The 17,622-nt window shown below is 37.2% G+C and overlaps 1 protein-coding gene across 1 annotated transcript in view; it reads right to left on the bottom strand.

Moving 5' to 3' along the window:
* Positions 1–17,622, bottom strand: part of LOC150110236 (cilia- and flagella-associated protein 45-like) — a 168,219-nt gene that overhangs the window by 10,974 nt on the left and 139,623 nt on the right. The window contains exon 11 of the mRNA XM_090392294.1: positions 306–530. Coding sequence (XP_090248420.1) covers positions 306–530 — 225 coding nt within the window. The remainder of the gene's footprint in view (positions 1–305; positions 531–17,622) is intronic.

Genomic DNA, 17,622 nt, shown 5'->3' on the forward strand with positions numbered 1-17,622 from the left:
GGTACTGTCATAGTAGTCTATATGCCCCTATATGGTATGTATCAGGAAATATGATGAAATATGAATTTCTGAACCAATAACATTAGATAAAATTTAGTATGGACGGAGGGAGAAAACTGCTGTCATTTCCAGATAGAATGATAACAAAAAGTAATTCTAATTGAACATTTATAATGAGCTAACTCATATAGGACACTATAGTGTTTCATCTCATTACCATTTCAGGCAAGTAAAAAAAAGTTACCAGAATATTGAGATAAAACAACCATGATAACAATTTTGCAACAATAAAAAGGAATGTTTACCTCATTTGGTTTAGCTTTTTCTGCTTCACAACTTCTAACCTAGCTCTTCTTTGCTTTTCTTCATGCTGCTGACGAGCTCCTTCTTTGTAAAATTCTTTCCTTTGATCAATTTGTTCTTTTTCTTTCTCTTCAATTTGCTTCCTTACATATGATGCATGTTTGATATTGTGCAATCTCCTATGTTTTTTATTTTGTTCATCTTTGTGCATTTCTTCATTTAGTTTCCTGAAGTAAAAAAAAGAAGATAAATATGAGAATCATACATAAATGATACACTACTTAATATATATATATTGGATTTTATCATATTAATAATAATATTCTAATTAATTAATAGCACCATAAAGGAGGTGATCGAACTCAAGCATTAAACTATAGGCCTATCTGTGTGTCAGGTGTTGTGGTTAAGTTGTTTGAGAAGCTTGTGAGAATTAGGATCCAGAGTTGGGTTGACAACAATGGTATCAACTTTGATGGACAGCATGGATTTGCTAAAGGGAGGTCATCTTTAGTAATCTATAATACTTACTTATTACAATAAAGTGACTGCTTCCTTGGGCAGAGGAGAAGGATACACAGTGATATACTTGGATTTTACACAGGCTTTTGATAAAGTACCTCATGAGAAATTGATAGTCAAACTGGAGCAGATGGGGATGGATATTAGCTGTCTGATAGGTATCAACAAGTTGTGTATGGGGGGGGGGTGATGTCAAGGAAAAGGAAAGTCACTAGCAGAGTGCCTCAGGGATCTGTTTTAGGGCCATTACTGATGATGCAAAGTTGGGACAAACCATGAAGAGTAGTGAGAATGTTGACCTTGCAGGAAGACTTGAATAAATTGAGTGACTGGGCATGGAAATGGGGATATGAGTTGAATGTTGCAAAATGTAAGGTTTTAAAATTTGGAAAACAAAGATTGGATGAAAAATTTATGCTTAGTGAGAATATATTGTTGTAGGTAGAGGAAATAAGAGATCTGGGGGGTAATAGTGGATAAGGATCTAAAATTTAGGGGACACATCGCCAAAATTGTGAAGACAACACAAAGGCTTCTGGGAATGATGCGGAGGACACTAACGTGTAGAAGTAGGGAGATTCTTGTTACATTGTATAAGGCTTTGATTAGGTCACCTGGTTTTCAGAAGAATGAAGAGATGTTGGAAAGGGCCCAAGACTGACTAAGGTAGTTTCTGACCTCTGGAATGTCAAGTATGAGGAAAGATTGAGGAGATGCAATTTACAGAGTCTGGTGGACAAGAGGAAGAGGGGAGATATGATAGAGACCTACAAGTTGGTAAGGGGTTGTTATAGGAGCAATGCTGGAGAAGTTCTACAGAAAATAGTAGAAGATAGGGGAGAACCAGAGGTCATCACTGGAAAATGTACAAAGAGGGTGTGAGTAGGGGAGTGAGAGGCAGGTTCTTTTCGTGCAGAGTTGTAAATGATTGGAATACCTTGTATTTGTGTGCGAAAAACACGAAAATAACACTCCTCTGCACTTTTGCAAAAAATGCATTTTTTTGTGTTTTCTCTTCAAAAACAGCTTGATTTTACCATTACAGCACATGGTGACTGATACTCACTGGGAAATGCTTATAACGATACAAAACTTATAACAATACAAAAGGTTTTTTCATGCAGAGTTGTGAATGATTGGAATGCCTTGCCTGAGAGTGTGGTGTCTGCAGGGAGTTTGAATGTGTTCAAAGCATAGTATGATGAGCTGTGTGTGTGATAAAAGGACCTCCCAGATGAGTCTTTGACTCCATGAGGTCTTGGGTAATAATAATTTCATTAGTGGAATTGAATAGAGTACCAGATTAGTAGTGCGGAGCTAAAAAAATATGTAAAATGAGGTACTCCTTCATATTCATATTAAGAATTTAAATTTAAATTCTTAATTTAAATCCTATAGTGTTCAAATGATTCGAACTTCAAAACTTCAACTCAAACATCAATGGTAAGGAGACTGTTTAACGAACTGGTTGTTATTATTATTATTATTATTAAACAAGACCTCATGGAGTCAAAGACTCATCTAGGAGGTCCTTTTATCTCACACACATCTCATCATACCGGGTCTTAAACACATTCAAACTCCTTGCAGACACCACACTCTCAGGCAAGGCATTCCAATCATTCACAACTCTGCATGAAAAAAACCTGTCTCTCACTCCCCTACTCACACCCTCTTTATACAGTTTCCAGGAATGACTTCTGGTTCTCCCCTGATCTCCCACTATTCTTTGTAAAACTTCTCCACCATTGATCCTATAACAACCCCTTACCAACTTGTAGGTCTCTATCATATCTCCCCTCTTCCTTCTCTCCACTAGACTCTGCAAATTACATCTTTTCAATCTTTCCTCATACTCGACATTCCAGAGGTCAGAAACTACCTTAGTCAGTCACCTTTGGACCCTTTCCAACATCTCTTCATCCTTCTGAAAACCAGGTGACTAAATCTGGGCATAATAGTCCATGTGTGGCCTAATCAAAGCCTTATACAATGGAACAAGAATCTCCCTACTTCTACACGTCAGTGTCCTCCTCATCATTCCCAGAAGTCTTTGTGTTGTCTTCACAATTTTGGCGATGTATCCCCTAAATTTTAGATCCTTATCCACTATCACTCCCAGATCTCTTATTTCCTCTACTTCCAACAATATATTCTCACCAAGCATAAATTCTGCATCCCATCTTTGTTTTCCAAATTTTAAAACCTTACATTTTGTAACATTGAACTCGCATCCCCATTTGCTTGCCCAATCACTCAATTTATTCAAGTCTTCTTGCAAGGCCACAACATCTTCACTACTCTTTATGGTTCGTCCCAACTTTGCATCATCTGCAAACAACTGAATATCTCCATCCAAATCTTCGCCAATATCATTAATATACAAGTTAAATAGTAATGGCCCTAAAACAGATCCCTGAGGCACTCCACTAGTGACTTTCCTTTTCCTGGATATTGCACCCCCATACACAACTTGTTGATACCTATCAGATAGCCAGTCTCCAATCCAATGCACTAATCTAATATCCAACCCCATCTGCTCTAGTTTGACTGTCAACTTATCATGAGGTACTCTATCAAAAGCTTTTGCAAAATCCAAGTATATTACTGTGTATCCTTCTCCTCTGTCCAAGGAAGCAGTCACCTTATTCTAATAAGTAAGTAGATTACTAAAACACGACCTCCCTTTAGCAAATCCATGCTGTCCATCAAAGATCATACCATTGTTGTCAACCCAACTCTGGATCCTAGTTCTCACAAGCTTCTCCAACAACTTAACTACAACACCTGACACACAGATAGGCCTATAGTTTGATGCTTGAGTTCGATCACCTCCTTTATGAAGTGGCACAATCTTGCCCTCCTTCCACTCTTTAGGGACTTGACCAAGTGCAAGACTCGTATTAAAAAAATATGTCAAAGCAGGTGTCAACTCTCTGGCACATTCCTTCAGAATACGCGGTGATATATTATCAAGTCCCACAGCCTTATTTACATCTAGTTTACTCAACTCCCCAAACACCTCTTGCTCACTTACAGTCAGTCTCTCCTCCCCATCATCAACTGCTCTTAATCTCTCCATGAAGTCACATTCACAAGATTGAAAGATCTTTATGAACTGCTCATTAAGTATCTCCACCACACATTCTGCAACAGCTGTCTTTATACCATTTCCTCCAATCAATGTCATCCTTCTATAATCATTCTTTCTTTTGCTGGCTACATATCGAAAGAACTCCCTAGGATTCTTTTTAGCTTCATTAGCTAACTGCTGTTCATACCTCTCTTTAGCTACTCTCACCAACCAAGTCACTCTCCTTGCCTGGTCTTTGTAGAACTCATGAAATTGGTTACTTCCACTTCTCTTATGCTGCCTCCACAATGCCCTTTTTCTCTGTATTGCATGCTTAATCTCTTTATTCATCCATCTCACACCTAACTTATTTAACCTTCTCACTCGTGGTATACATTTAGACATTGCATCCACTAAATATTTTTTGAAAATCCCCCAAGCTGCATTGATCTCTTTTCCAGCTAACTCCTCATTCCATGCTACACCTGCAAGCTGTCTCCTGAGCTCTTCATAATCACCCCCCTTGTAGTTCCACATATACCCTTTTTTCACAGGGGTCCTTGCACTGCTGGCAACCACCCAAGTAATCACCTCATGGTCACTTTCACCAATTGGTGGATGATTTGATACCTCATTGATAATTACATCCTCCGATGAGATGACCAAGTCCAAGACCCTTAATCCTCTTGTGCCCTCTGTTACATACTGTCTGAGGTAGTTATCCCTCAAAAACTCAAGAAACTCATTTTCTTTACTTCCAGTTGCTATCTCTTCATTCCAGTCTATATTGCCATAATTAAAATCACCCATAATGATCACCCTTTTCTTATTTGCTTGGCTTATTTGACTATACATTTCACTATCACCACCATCCACATTACCAGGTCTATAACAACATCCCACCAAGTATTTGATTCTATTCACCTCTATCTCACACCATACTGCCTCAAAACCACTGGCCCCATTTCCCTCTTGCATCTCTACCTTGTATGGACATAACTCTTTCTCTATCATCAATAGCACTCCCCCTCCCTTTTTACCCCTTCTATCCTCACGAAACACATCATACCTTTCCATCTCTATTCCTGTCAGGATGTCATCCTCATCTAACCATGTCTCACTTATTCCGACAATCTCTGGGTGCACAGACGCAATTAGTGCAACCATTTCATCCGCCTCGTTTCTTATACTTCTAGCATTGGTATACAAACACAACAATTCATTTCTGGATCTACAGCTAGTTCCACTGATACCACTCACTCGATGTGATCTCTCCATGCTGGACTGGGGCCATTTCCCTTTCTGCTTCTTCATTTTAGAACCCTTTGCAATTCCATCTGTTTCCTTTTGATCCCTGATCATCCCATTACCTTCCTGCCTACACATTCTCTCACCTCCTCTTGGAGCATCCACCTTTCTCACGCTGTGTATCCCTGTCCACCCTGAGCCTCGCCGTTTCCCTACTCCTCTTGCACACCCATTCTCTCATTTTCTATACTCATACCACTCACTTCCACATTCATTTCCACTCCTTCAATCTCTCTTATCTTACTCTCCTGCTCTTCCACATCACTCCCCTCTCGATCTGATTCATTCTCTCTATTCACTTCTCTACCTTCCAGCAGCAGTCTCTCCAAGCGACTCACACCATAACCACTCAAATGCAGTCCATCGCTCCCATACAGCTCACTTCGTCCCTCAAACTCATTCCACACATTAACAAACTGTACTCCCATCTCCTCACATATTTCAGCCAGAATATCATTCATAATCCTTGCTCTCCGCCTCATTTCACCACAATCATACCTAGGCAACACACTGACCACCCTTCCTGTCACACTATTCTCCTTTATCTTTCCAAGCAGTCTCCTGACATTCATTTTGACATGCTCTTTGTTCTCTCTCAAATCATTCGTACCAATTAATACAATTAACTCTTTTGCTCGTTCCCGCCTCATATTCAATGCCTCAATCACCCTACTCATTTTACCGCCTGGAAAACATACCTTGTGCATTTTATCCTCTAGCACACCTTTAAGAATGGAGTCGCCATACAACGCCACTCGCTCATCTTTTGTTATCTCTTTCATGCCATCATGATTTATTTTAATAGTTTTGACCTGAATTCTCTTAATTTCATTCCGCATCCATTTCATTTCTTGCTTCATCCAATCCAATTCACCTTCTGAACCTCGCGACACATTCACTCTATCATTAAATCTTTCTAACTTTCTAACTCTCGACCCCCTCTTCTCACTTTCCCTCTCATTCATCCTTCTTTGTTTCCGTACTTTCGGTCCAACATACGTCCAACTTTCACTATCATTCTTCTCACTTTCACTCTCACATATCTTTCTTTGTTTCCGTACTTTCGGACTAACATGCGTCCAACTTTCGCTATCATTCTTCTCACTTTTACTGTCATTCATCTTTCTTTGGTTCAGTACTTTCGTTCCAACATGCGTCCAACTTTCGCTATCATTCTTCTCACTTTTACTGTCATTCATCTTTCTTTGGTTCAGTACTTTCGTTCCAACATGCGTCCAACTTTCGCCATCAGTCATTCTTTTTTCACTATCATTCATTCTTTCGATTTTTTTTACTTGCGATTTCTGCACCACGCCATTTCTACTTTCATTCGTTCTCTCAATTTCGTTTCTTTCTGCCTCACTTTCGTCCCTTTTAACATCCGTTACGGTTGTCAAATCGCTCTTTTTCTTTTTTCCTGATTTTTTAACATTTTTTCGCCTGTCTTTCTCGCCATCCTCTTTCAAACGTGCACTCACGACACAATCTGTACTAGCACTTTCTGTCATCAACTTCATATTCGCATTCATCAATTCCTCGTTCAGGTCACATTTCGCACACACCCTTCTTCCATCCGCACTAAACATCCACAAATCATTTACGTAGTTGAAGGAATACATATAACAGACCTCACACTTAACGAACCGACTGAAATCCAAATTAAAATCATGGAATGACAATGCCGCCGCCATTTTTTTTTTTTTTCTCTGCAGGTTACTAGGTCTAATATTAACGTTTTCATATTTAGTTTAAGCAAGAAAAAAAACCCCACACTAATAATATCGGTAGCGTACAACGTTTACAGCCGCTCTTACTTAAACAATTACGCATATATACTTAATTATTCCTAGTAAAACTTATCTGAATCAGGAGCTCTTCAAAACACGTTCGTAGCGCTTGACCCACTAGCGCCCCCTTATTATTACATGACACCTCTAGGGAATCCAAAGACTCATCGAGAGAGGGCACAACCTCTACAACTCTCCAGCTATAGTGAACCTGATCATCACCAACACCATCTACTGCCCACCACCACTAGTATTTTCACAGACAATCACAAACATCCATGCCCACAGAGGAACTTGAACCTGCAGGCTTTTGGCTGGAGAGCAGATACGCTAATCACTCGGCCAATCAAGTGATATACTGAATTTTAATGATATTAAAACACAAAAGAAATATCTTACTTCACACCTCTTTAATTTTTGATAATATTCAGATCTCCAGTCGAGATCATGTCCATTCTTAGGCTGACTTATGCAATCATGTCACATTAATAGCATTCTGAGTCATCAAAAAAACTTAACATTCTCTTCTATTTATGGCATTACTTTTCAGTTTGAATACAGATTAAATATGTAAGAACATAAGCAATTGTTGGTCAATATCCACACAGAGTTGAGCTCCAAACTTGCAAAACCAACTTTTCATTCTCTTCTTTCATTCCATCCATCTCTTTTCTATGGAACAGCCTTTCCCATACTGTTTTCTACAACGAATACAATCCTCAGATCTTCAAGAAACATGTTAACAGGTTCCTTCTTTTCCTCTTATCATTTATTCCACACACACACACACACACACACACACACACACACACACACACACACACACACACACACACACACACACACACACACACAGTGCTACAGTATTACAGGCTTTATAATCCACTACTATTGTATATACTGTGTGTATGTAGGGGGGGGGGTTAATGTACACTGCTTGGAAAGAAGTTAATGGATATCCCCAATGGGCAAGATGCATCATGCCACGTAACAAGTCATATGTTTATAGCTAGTATAAATTGGAGGAATATGATGCTCCCAAGACAGGGCAACTGTGTGTGTGTGTGTGGGTGGGTGGGTGGGTGAAATGGCTGTGAGAAGGGAACCGATGGAGTTTGAAAGAAGCATTGTGATAGGATGCCATGTTGCAGGCTTATCTGTTCGACAAATTGTTGACAAATTGGGCCATCCCAGGTCAACATTCAATGATACTATAGAGTCAACTGCAAGTGCTACCTGCAGTGAACAACCCACCACACTCACTAAACGTGACTAGTGTGCTATGAAGGAAAATGAAAAAATCACCATTAGTTGACTGACCAATTGAATGTGGAGTTCTGGGCATCAACTGGGACACAAATCTGTGCAAAAAACCTTCTGAACTGAGACTCACAACATGGGTTTCCAAGGTAAGATCACAATATGCAAGCCTCCACATTCCCTGAACCAACACGCAGCATCATCTTCAGTGGTGAAAAGCTTGGAAAGCAGTGTTATATAGCGATGAATCATGCTACACCCTCTACTCAGCAGATGGACAGGCGTGGGTGAGTCAGATGCCCAATGAATGTCTCTTTTTAGAGTGCATAACCCCAACTAAGAAATTTAGAGGTGACAGTGTGCTGGTATGGCCCTGTTTTTCCTGCTTTGGACTCGGACTCTGTTTGTGGTGCCATGAACATTGAACTCCTATCTGAACATTGTAGAAAATGCAATGTTTCCTACTTTGTTGTTTCTATGGAACTGATCATTGTCTCTTTCAGCAAGACAATGCACTGTGTCTTAAGGCTGTCGCTGCAACTACATGGTTTGTGGACATGAACGTCACCACATTTGACTGGACTCCACAGAGCCCTGATCTCAACTCTATTGGACACCTGTGGGATGAACTGGAGCATCAGGTGAGATTAAGGGATGTCTATCCCACAACAGTCCAGGACTTCATTACATGCTTATATGAATCATAGTCCAAATTCCCATTGATCGCTATAGTACACTTTAGGAAAGTATGCCTGTTCCTCACACTATATAAAAAATTATATTAAAGTAAATTCATCATAACATATTTTTCATTAGAGCAGATATCAGAGCACTCTATCATTTATCTGACCTTCAGAACAGTGATCCTTCAATTCACCGATTCTTGCATGTCAACCGATTTCTGGTACATCACCATGTAATAGTACGTTAGTTATCTGACCCTTCAATTATCAGAACAGCAAATTGCCTTCCTGATATGGTCAGATAAATGGTAGATTATTGTATTATTATTATTATTATTATTATTATTATTATTATTATATTGCATCTCCATAGAGTTTAAAGACTCACTGCAGGAAGCCTGCACAAGTCATTATTCACACAGCACCTGTCGCACTCTCCTTAAATTCATTCACTGACGAAGTACCCATGACTGCTTCTAACAGAATATTTCACTAATTCACCACTCACCAAACAACAAAAAAAAATAGTCTTCATGCACCTGTTAACCACACAGTTTATGCAACTTTCAATTGTTGTTGTGCAGTTTCAATTTTCAATTTCACTAAAAGTTAAGATGGTTCAACTTGTGCAACTGAAGTGGAAGAGTCACTTCAGTTGCACAAAATTACCTCAATACTAAAATTTTAACTCATACCTAGTATTAATGAAGCAATCGGTATGGTCTGTGCCCTGCTTATCCCAGGACTGCATATTCCACTCTTAGTATTCTACTAAAGTTAAGAAAAAGGCAGAAGCACTGCAGTGATGTACCTGCAACTGCATTAAAAGGGCAAGTCTACATACTATGGATATGTAAGCACTGGATTAAATTGTCTAATATTTGGATCAGAATTGAATTCAGAGGTTACTTTAGTAAAGGGCTCCAATACCAGATTTCACCAAAATCCATTAGCTTAAGAGAATACACATTTGATAGGCATGAAGCACTCATTCTACTGTCAGCATGACAAAAACTGCATGCCTAAAACTCTAAATTTGAGTTCTGGAAGAAAAAGATACAAAAATGTATCATAATATTACATTTGTGTCTATTTTTTAATGTTGAAATTATAATGAAACAAAAAATTAGCATAATCCCGAACTCTACAACAGAGAATGATGCACTGTTGGAGATTGATGGCATTATTACTGTAACAACTGTAAAGTTATTATTAATATCAGACCACTGGGGAATAAAAAGTCTCATCACAGGATCAATACTCTCATGCAAAAGATCATTAAAATGTGTCATAAATCCACCCACAGTTTCTGCACTCACCATGCTTTCATTACAAAGTGTTCAACTTACCAACCATTTTCCATGAAAAGGACCTGTTCCTTACTCTCTTGTCCCTCATTATGCAGCTTCCGGGAATGATCTCCTCTTCTACTCCTGTCTCTTGATACAAAAAATTTTATCCACATTAATCTGGTAACAACCCTCTTACCAACTTATAAAGTCTCAATCCTTCTACTGTCCCTTGTAAAGGCCAATAGACACAACTTTTTTTTTTACAGCCATCTTTCCACAACTCTCACATCTAAATGGTGCCATAGTCACTTCACTCAAAGATCAGAATTCTACTGATATCATTCTTTTCTTCCAATTCCAACACTAATGACCAGGGCAAAGTTCCCCCCCCCCTGCTTTACCAAGAACTGCTCACTCTATGCCGCCTACATACAGTCATCCACCAGAAAGAAACCCAAAGAATCCTCAATAACCTGAACACAAACAAGTTTCCAGTACTGATGGTATTCTACTTATTGTGTTAAAATCTTGTGCCCAAGAACTAACATCTGTATTGTATTTCCTCTTCAGTCTATCAAATTCATCTGGTATTTACCCTAGAGCATAAAGAGGATATATTGTTGGAGTTGGAAGAAATAAGAGATCTGGGGGTGATAGTGTATAAGGATCTGAAATTTAGGCAACACATCACCAAAATTGTGAAGACAACACAAAGGCTCTGGGAATGATGCGGAGGACACTTACATGTAGAAGTAGGGAGATTCTTGTTCCGTTGTATAAGGCTTTGATTAGGTCACACATGGACTATTGTGCCCAGATTTAGTCACCGGGTTTTCAGAAGGATGAAGAGATGTTGGAAAGGGTCCAAAGGCGATTGACTAAGGCAGTTTCTGACCACTGGAATGTCGAGTATGAGGAAGGATTGAGAAGATGTAATTTGCAGAGTCTGGTGGACAGGAGGAAGATGGGAGATATGATAGAGACCTACAAGTTGGTAAGGGGTTGTTATAGGATAAATGCTGGAGAAGTTCTACAGAAAATAGTGGGAGATCGGGGGAGAACCAGAGGTCATCCCTGGAAACTGTATAAAGTGGGTGTGAGTAGGGCAGTGAGGGGCAGGTTTTTTTCGTGCAGAGTTGTGAATGATTGGAATGCTTTGCCTGAGAGTGTGGTGTCTGCAAGGAGTTCGAATGTGTTCAAGGCACGGTATGATGAGCTGTGTGTGTGATAAAAGGACCTCCCAGATGAGTCTTTGAACTCCATGAGGTCTTGGGGGTGATAATAATAATAATAATAAAAAACACATGCAGATTATCACAGAGAATGCTGCCGTTATGAATCCAATTGCGAATCCTAGCCTTCACAAACCTCTTCAACACTTTAACCACAATTCCAGTATCCAGATTGCCCTATACTCTGTAGCTTCAGTCTTGTCACATCTCCCCCTTATGAATATAATTTTATCTTCTTTCCACTTTTCTAAGAGTTTCCCTGTTGCAAGCTACTGTTAAAAATGTATAAAAACAATGCTGTTAACTTCTTGCAACATGGTGATATGTTGTTAAAGCTCATTAACATTGAGGTTGCTTAATTCCTAATATACATCCTGTTCACTCACAATCAGTTCATCTTCCACCACAACTTGCACACTCAAGTTGATGGTGTTGTTGATGGTGTCATGATGTTGCATTTATAAGAATGAAATATTTTGATAAATTGTCCATTCAATACTGCAAAAATATCCTCTACAGTTGTTATTAATTTGCCATTTTCATCCATTAACATCACCCCTCCCATAATCATTATTTTTTCTGCTTCCCACATGTTGAAAGAACTCTAGAATTTTTCTTAGCCTAACTGATCGATTTCTGATCATACTGTTTCTGTTATCTTTACCAACTGAGACATCTTCCTTGCCCACTTTTTGTACTCTTCATGCAGCTATTTATTATGCTTCATTTTGTGTTACCATCATAAAGTCACTTCTTTTTTTTTCCAGATTGCATGCTTAATTTCTTCATTCATTCATTTTATTCCTACTTCATTTAGCTGTTAAATTTTTGTAATACACTCAGACACTGCTGCTATTATATGGGTCTTGATCAGTGTTAAAGCAGCATCTATCTCCTTTCCACCAAACTCTGCTTTCCACTTATAGCTTCCAGTTGTGTCCTAAGTTTTTGTAGTTCCATTATATCCTTTGTTCACAAGAAGTTTTCATATTACTAGCTACAACCCAGATGATTACCTTGTGGTCACTCTCACCAACTGGATACCCCATTCACAATTACATCCTCTGATGATACAATCAGATTTAAGATTATCAACACTTGTGTGCTCTCTGTTACATACTGTTTGAGAGAGCTGTTCATCAAGAACTCAAGAAATTTGTTTTTCCTTATTTCGAGATGCTATCTCTTCTTTCTGGTCAGTATTACTATAACTAAAATCATCCTTCTCTTGCTCATTAAGACAATTTGCCTATATACTGTTTGTTTCTGACTTCTGTATACCCTAGCCTATGGCTACAGCCAACTAAATATCTCATACTGTTAACCTTTACTTCACACCACACTACCTCAAAATAACTGCCACTATTTCCCCCTCACATCTCAATCTTTTGTAGATATATCTAATTCCTCTGTTGTCATCAACAGCACTTTCATTACTCTCTTCTATTTCTATTCCAATCAGGATATCATCTTCATCAAAACATGTTTCACTTATTTCAACTATTTTTGGGTGAATAATCTCAATCATTGCAACAATTTCATGTATCTTATTTCTGGTATTCTCAGTATTTATAAATAAACATTGCAATTTATTTCTTGGCATATAATCCATCTTGTTCCTCATTGTGTAAATTTTTCACACCTGCTTCTGCTCACTCACTTTTACAACATTTATTCCATATACTTCCTAAATTCAACTGTTCATCATGCATCCCCTTCTTATGCTGATCATCTCCATACATACATTCATTACTGCTTCCACTTATATTATACTGTATCTTCCTGTACACCCCTTGCCCTGCCTACCTCCCTCATTACCTTGTCCATCTTGCATTTCTGTTTTCACATTCTCACATTACTTTCCTCTCCATTCACAGATACTGCATTTCATCTCTTCAACTCTCCTGCTCTTTGACATTGCCACTGACTTCCTGATCCTTTGTACACATCATTCATTACACTTCCTTCTAGCAAGTCTCACCAGTTGATTCACACAAATTCCTTTTAAATGTAATCCTCTCTTTTATACATTTCAGTAAAGTATACTTCTCCTCACATAGCTGTGCTATCATATCTTCATGATTTTTGCTTACTGTATCAACTCATCATTGTCATACTTGGGCAACACACTGTTGTTTATCACTCTCCTGAATAGTCTGCTGATATCTTTCCTTACTACTCCATCTGTGCCCAACCAAATCACTTATTCCTGCATCCACTACTAACTCTCTCACAGACTCAACAATCATATCATGTCATCTCTTTTTATCCATCACTTTTTATTTTCTTCTTTCACGTCTTTTTGTTTCTATTCACCAAACTTCTAATCTCATTTTGCATATGCCTTATCTTCTTTCTGATCTTAATGATCTCATTCTTCAAGTATTGTGTTCTGGGAAGTGTGCTTTCTTTCATATTGGCAATCACACCCACTTTTGTCCAGCCATTCATGCTGACTTTCATTCCCACAAGCACTCTTGGTTTTGCTTTGTCAGTCATGTTCCCCTCCATTTCCCTTCCTACAATCATGCTTGCTTTTACTCCAACAGTACTGCTCTCTTCCATTCCTACAATCAAGCTCGTTTCTTCTTCTTCCCCCCCCCTCCCATACTCAGTCATATTTTTGACACTCATATTTTCTTGCTCACCTGCCCCTTCTTTAGTATTACACCTCATCCTCAACTCTTATTTAACATCTTGCAGTCCATCAAAATATCACATTTTTTGAAGAACTATTCTTCCTTTCTTCTCTTGTTCAATCTTTCCAAAAAACACACCCTCCACATTTGCCCATGCATATATATACACTACAATTTCTTGAACCATCTTCAAACTATCTTTATTGAAAACTACATTTGATTTCCACATTGCACATCACATGGTTCGCTTTCTCACTGCAATAGAAATGAAGCAAAACTTTTAAAATTTACTGGTAATTCAGTATTTTCTACTGGTATTTAAAAACGTTTTTAATGCATGTTGTAACAATTTTACTGTTGTTTATTGTTGACTAATTTAGTAAAATATAGTTCACTTTGAATAAAATGACTGGTAATGAGGCTTGTGGCTGTCAAGTCACATGCTTATGTTAGCTGTTGTCTGCTTGCATTATTATCTCAAATATTTCATGATTAGTTTAACTTTGTAGTACTAATAACTTATAAACGTAACACTTTCACACCACACTGTGTCTTGTGTGAGTCATATGCCTGGCATAAACTCACTTCCCCTGATGACATGCTCCTTTGGTATCTGGGATTTGGCACATTTTTACAAACTGTTAAATATATATAGCATGCCACTTTCAATTCCACAGACTTTTATTTCTAAAAATAGCATTTGTGAACCATCTTAATGGTACAGAAAATCCCAAATGTAACAATATCTTATTTCAGGTCATAAAAAAGAATAGGTGGGGAAACAGTTGCTTTTAAAAATTTGCGTTATTCCAAACCACATTACATTACTCCGTTTGTTTCTGCACATAGAGTAATATATATATGAATGACTAAATTTCCCTTATCAATTACTTTACAATAGTTTTAGTGCTACAATAAAACTTCTACTTTGTTTGGCTTGTGTCTGTGCAATATGAATCCTCTCCCCACACTCAAAAATAACTTTTTTTTTTTGGGGGGGGGATGTTTTTCGTAGTATAGTGTCATAAATTACAGTTGTCTCTAATTACACTAAATACTATAATTACTCTACTTGTCACTAAACACATTACATTGGCTCTATATGCTATATTTAATGCTATAACAATAACAAAATTGTTTTGTTTACAGCAGTGTAGGATGGTGTCTTTTGGAGAAGATGTTTTTCGCTACATAGGGTCATTTTCATTCCAGGTACTAAGCTACCAATACATACAGGAGCATTTTATTATTGGTTAGTTTAAATATACCAACCAAATATAGAAATCCCTTAATTATTGGTTTCTAATATATTCTGAAACAAACAAATCCCCAAACCCACATATATTTGGTTTAGATGGTAGAAATTGCCTCTGCCCATTATGAATGTGTTCAAGTATCCAAATATTTTAATACTTTGATACTGCATATTAATGACAAAATTATATTCCCTGATTCTGTGTTCTGACTGATTGTTGAGTGAATGTTGAGTAATGTAAATTGTTTATGTGTCAGACAGTGAAAGTAAAGGTGAAGAATTAAAATATTTCAAGTGACTTGATAATTGATAAAAGGATGTAATTGAAAATGGATTATTATTATTATTATTTTTTGTAGCAATGGATAAAAATTCACCTAGTATTATTTTAAAATACTGAAGCAGGACAAAAAAAAATTAAATATATATATATCAGAGTGGTTAGTGGAAGTGCTAGCAGTTAACCATCTTACAAGCTAGCACAAAATTGGTTCATTAAGGGGGAGGGCAATGATGATTCAGCACCTTCAAGAAAATATTGATGTTAAGACAAATCTCGATTCATGATTAAAAATTATATTGCATTTTAATAAAGCAATTAATGACTCTTTTTCTGCTGTAGTAGAACACATGACAGTAGTGGATGGGTTTCCCCTTTAGTAAATTTATATCCAAATATACAATAATGAAGATAATTATGGACTTAATGCAATGTCTTTATTTTGCAAAAAAAAAAAAAAAAAAAAAAAACCAGCAAATTCAACTGAAATTAGTGATGCCATCTGAGGATGCTGTAATATGAATGAAGAAAATATTTCAATTGGGGATGAAGAAAAAAAAAAAATTGAAGTAGTCTATGAAGATCCTACTCAAAAGCATTATTTATTTATTTTATTCAGCATTTGGCTTATACAGTACTAGTAAACAGAATAAAAAAAAACATATGATCATAAGTTGAAAAACCATATTTGCAAATCGAAGTTTTGATCCAGTTCAATGCTGATGGCACAGCTGGGAGAAAGTCAGACCAGTCCCTTTGATAAGCAAACAGGCTGCATTCAGTGGCAATGTGATGAATGTCACATCACTCAAAAGCAAAAAAGTGCTAAAGATCTAATACACAAAAGAAACTGATATATTTTCACCAAGAAAACATAGAAGGAAAATTATTTTAAAATGGCTTTTAATTTCCTAATCAACAGTCCACTAACATGTGTCGAATCTGAGACAGCTTTCCCAATATTGGAAATATTGGGAAAAATAAGATCACATTTACAGGATCACAGGTTCAATAAGTTATGTTTTCTATGTGACCATTTTAATAAAAAAAGGACAATAAATAAGAAAATAGTTTATGCCGAATTATACGTTATTATGTTTTCTTTATCTTTAAAGTTACTATTTATGTTTTGAAATAAAAAAAAAGTTATTTATTTCTAATTTATATTAATAATACAAAATCCTTTTCTTTAAAATAAAATCTTTTTGTTTAAATAAAATTTTTCTTTATATTATCTTTCCATATAATTTTGTGAGCATGTAAGAAATTACTGGTAATTTACTGCTAAACTGGTATTTATGAAAAATTTTACCGAAATATCTGTAATTGAAAAAGCTGGTAAATTTTCATTCCATGCTCACTGCCATTTTGCCTCAGTTTACCATAAATGCAGTCACATAAATATTGCAACTAAACCTACCATATTGTAGGTTTAGTTGCAAAAATCAACAAAACAGCTCAAAAGATTACTTGGATGTTGAAGAACAGGTTGGCAAGTAAAGATAGGGAAGCTATTATCCCTCTTGATAAGGCTATGATTTGGCTGCATCTTGACTATTGTGTCCAGATTTGATCACCTGGGTTTCTTGGGGTGGAGAGTATTCAGACATTAGTGACAAGTCAGTGGAATTATCCCTATGAGGAAAAATTGAAGATGTTTGGATTGCAGAGTTAAGTTAACAGATGGAGGAGAGGGGACATGATAGAAACTTATAATTTACTAAGGGGATTTTATAAGATTAAAACAAAAGAAATTTTTCAATACATGATGAGTAGTGAGAGAACATGGAGTCACCTCTGGAAGTTGTGTAAGAGTGTGGTTAGTAAGGATGTACAGATTAGTTTTTTCTTGGAGAGTGGTGAATAAGTGGAATGGACTGCCACAGATAGATGTGACTGCCCTGATGGTGAATGAGTTTAAGGAGAGGTATGATTGGTATTATGTGAATAATAGTTAGCATGGGTCTCCCACGATGAGTTGTTTGATT

Source organism: Typopeltis vanoorti, chromosome 1 (genome assembly GCF_054136105.1).
Source record: "Typopeltis vanoorti isolate ZY-2024b chromosome 1, IOZ_Tvanoo_1.0, whole genome shotgun sequence".
In the NCBI taxonomy this organism is placed as follows: domain Eukaryota; kingdom Metazoa; phylum Arthropoda; class Arachnida; order Uropygi; family Thelyphonidae; genus Typopeltis; species Typopeltis vanoorti.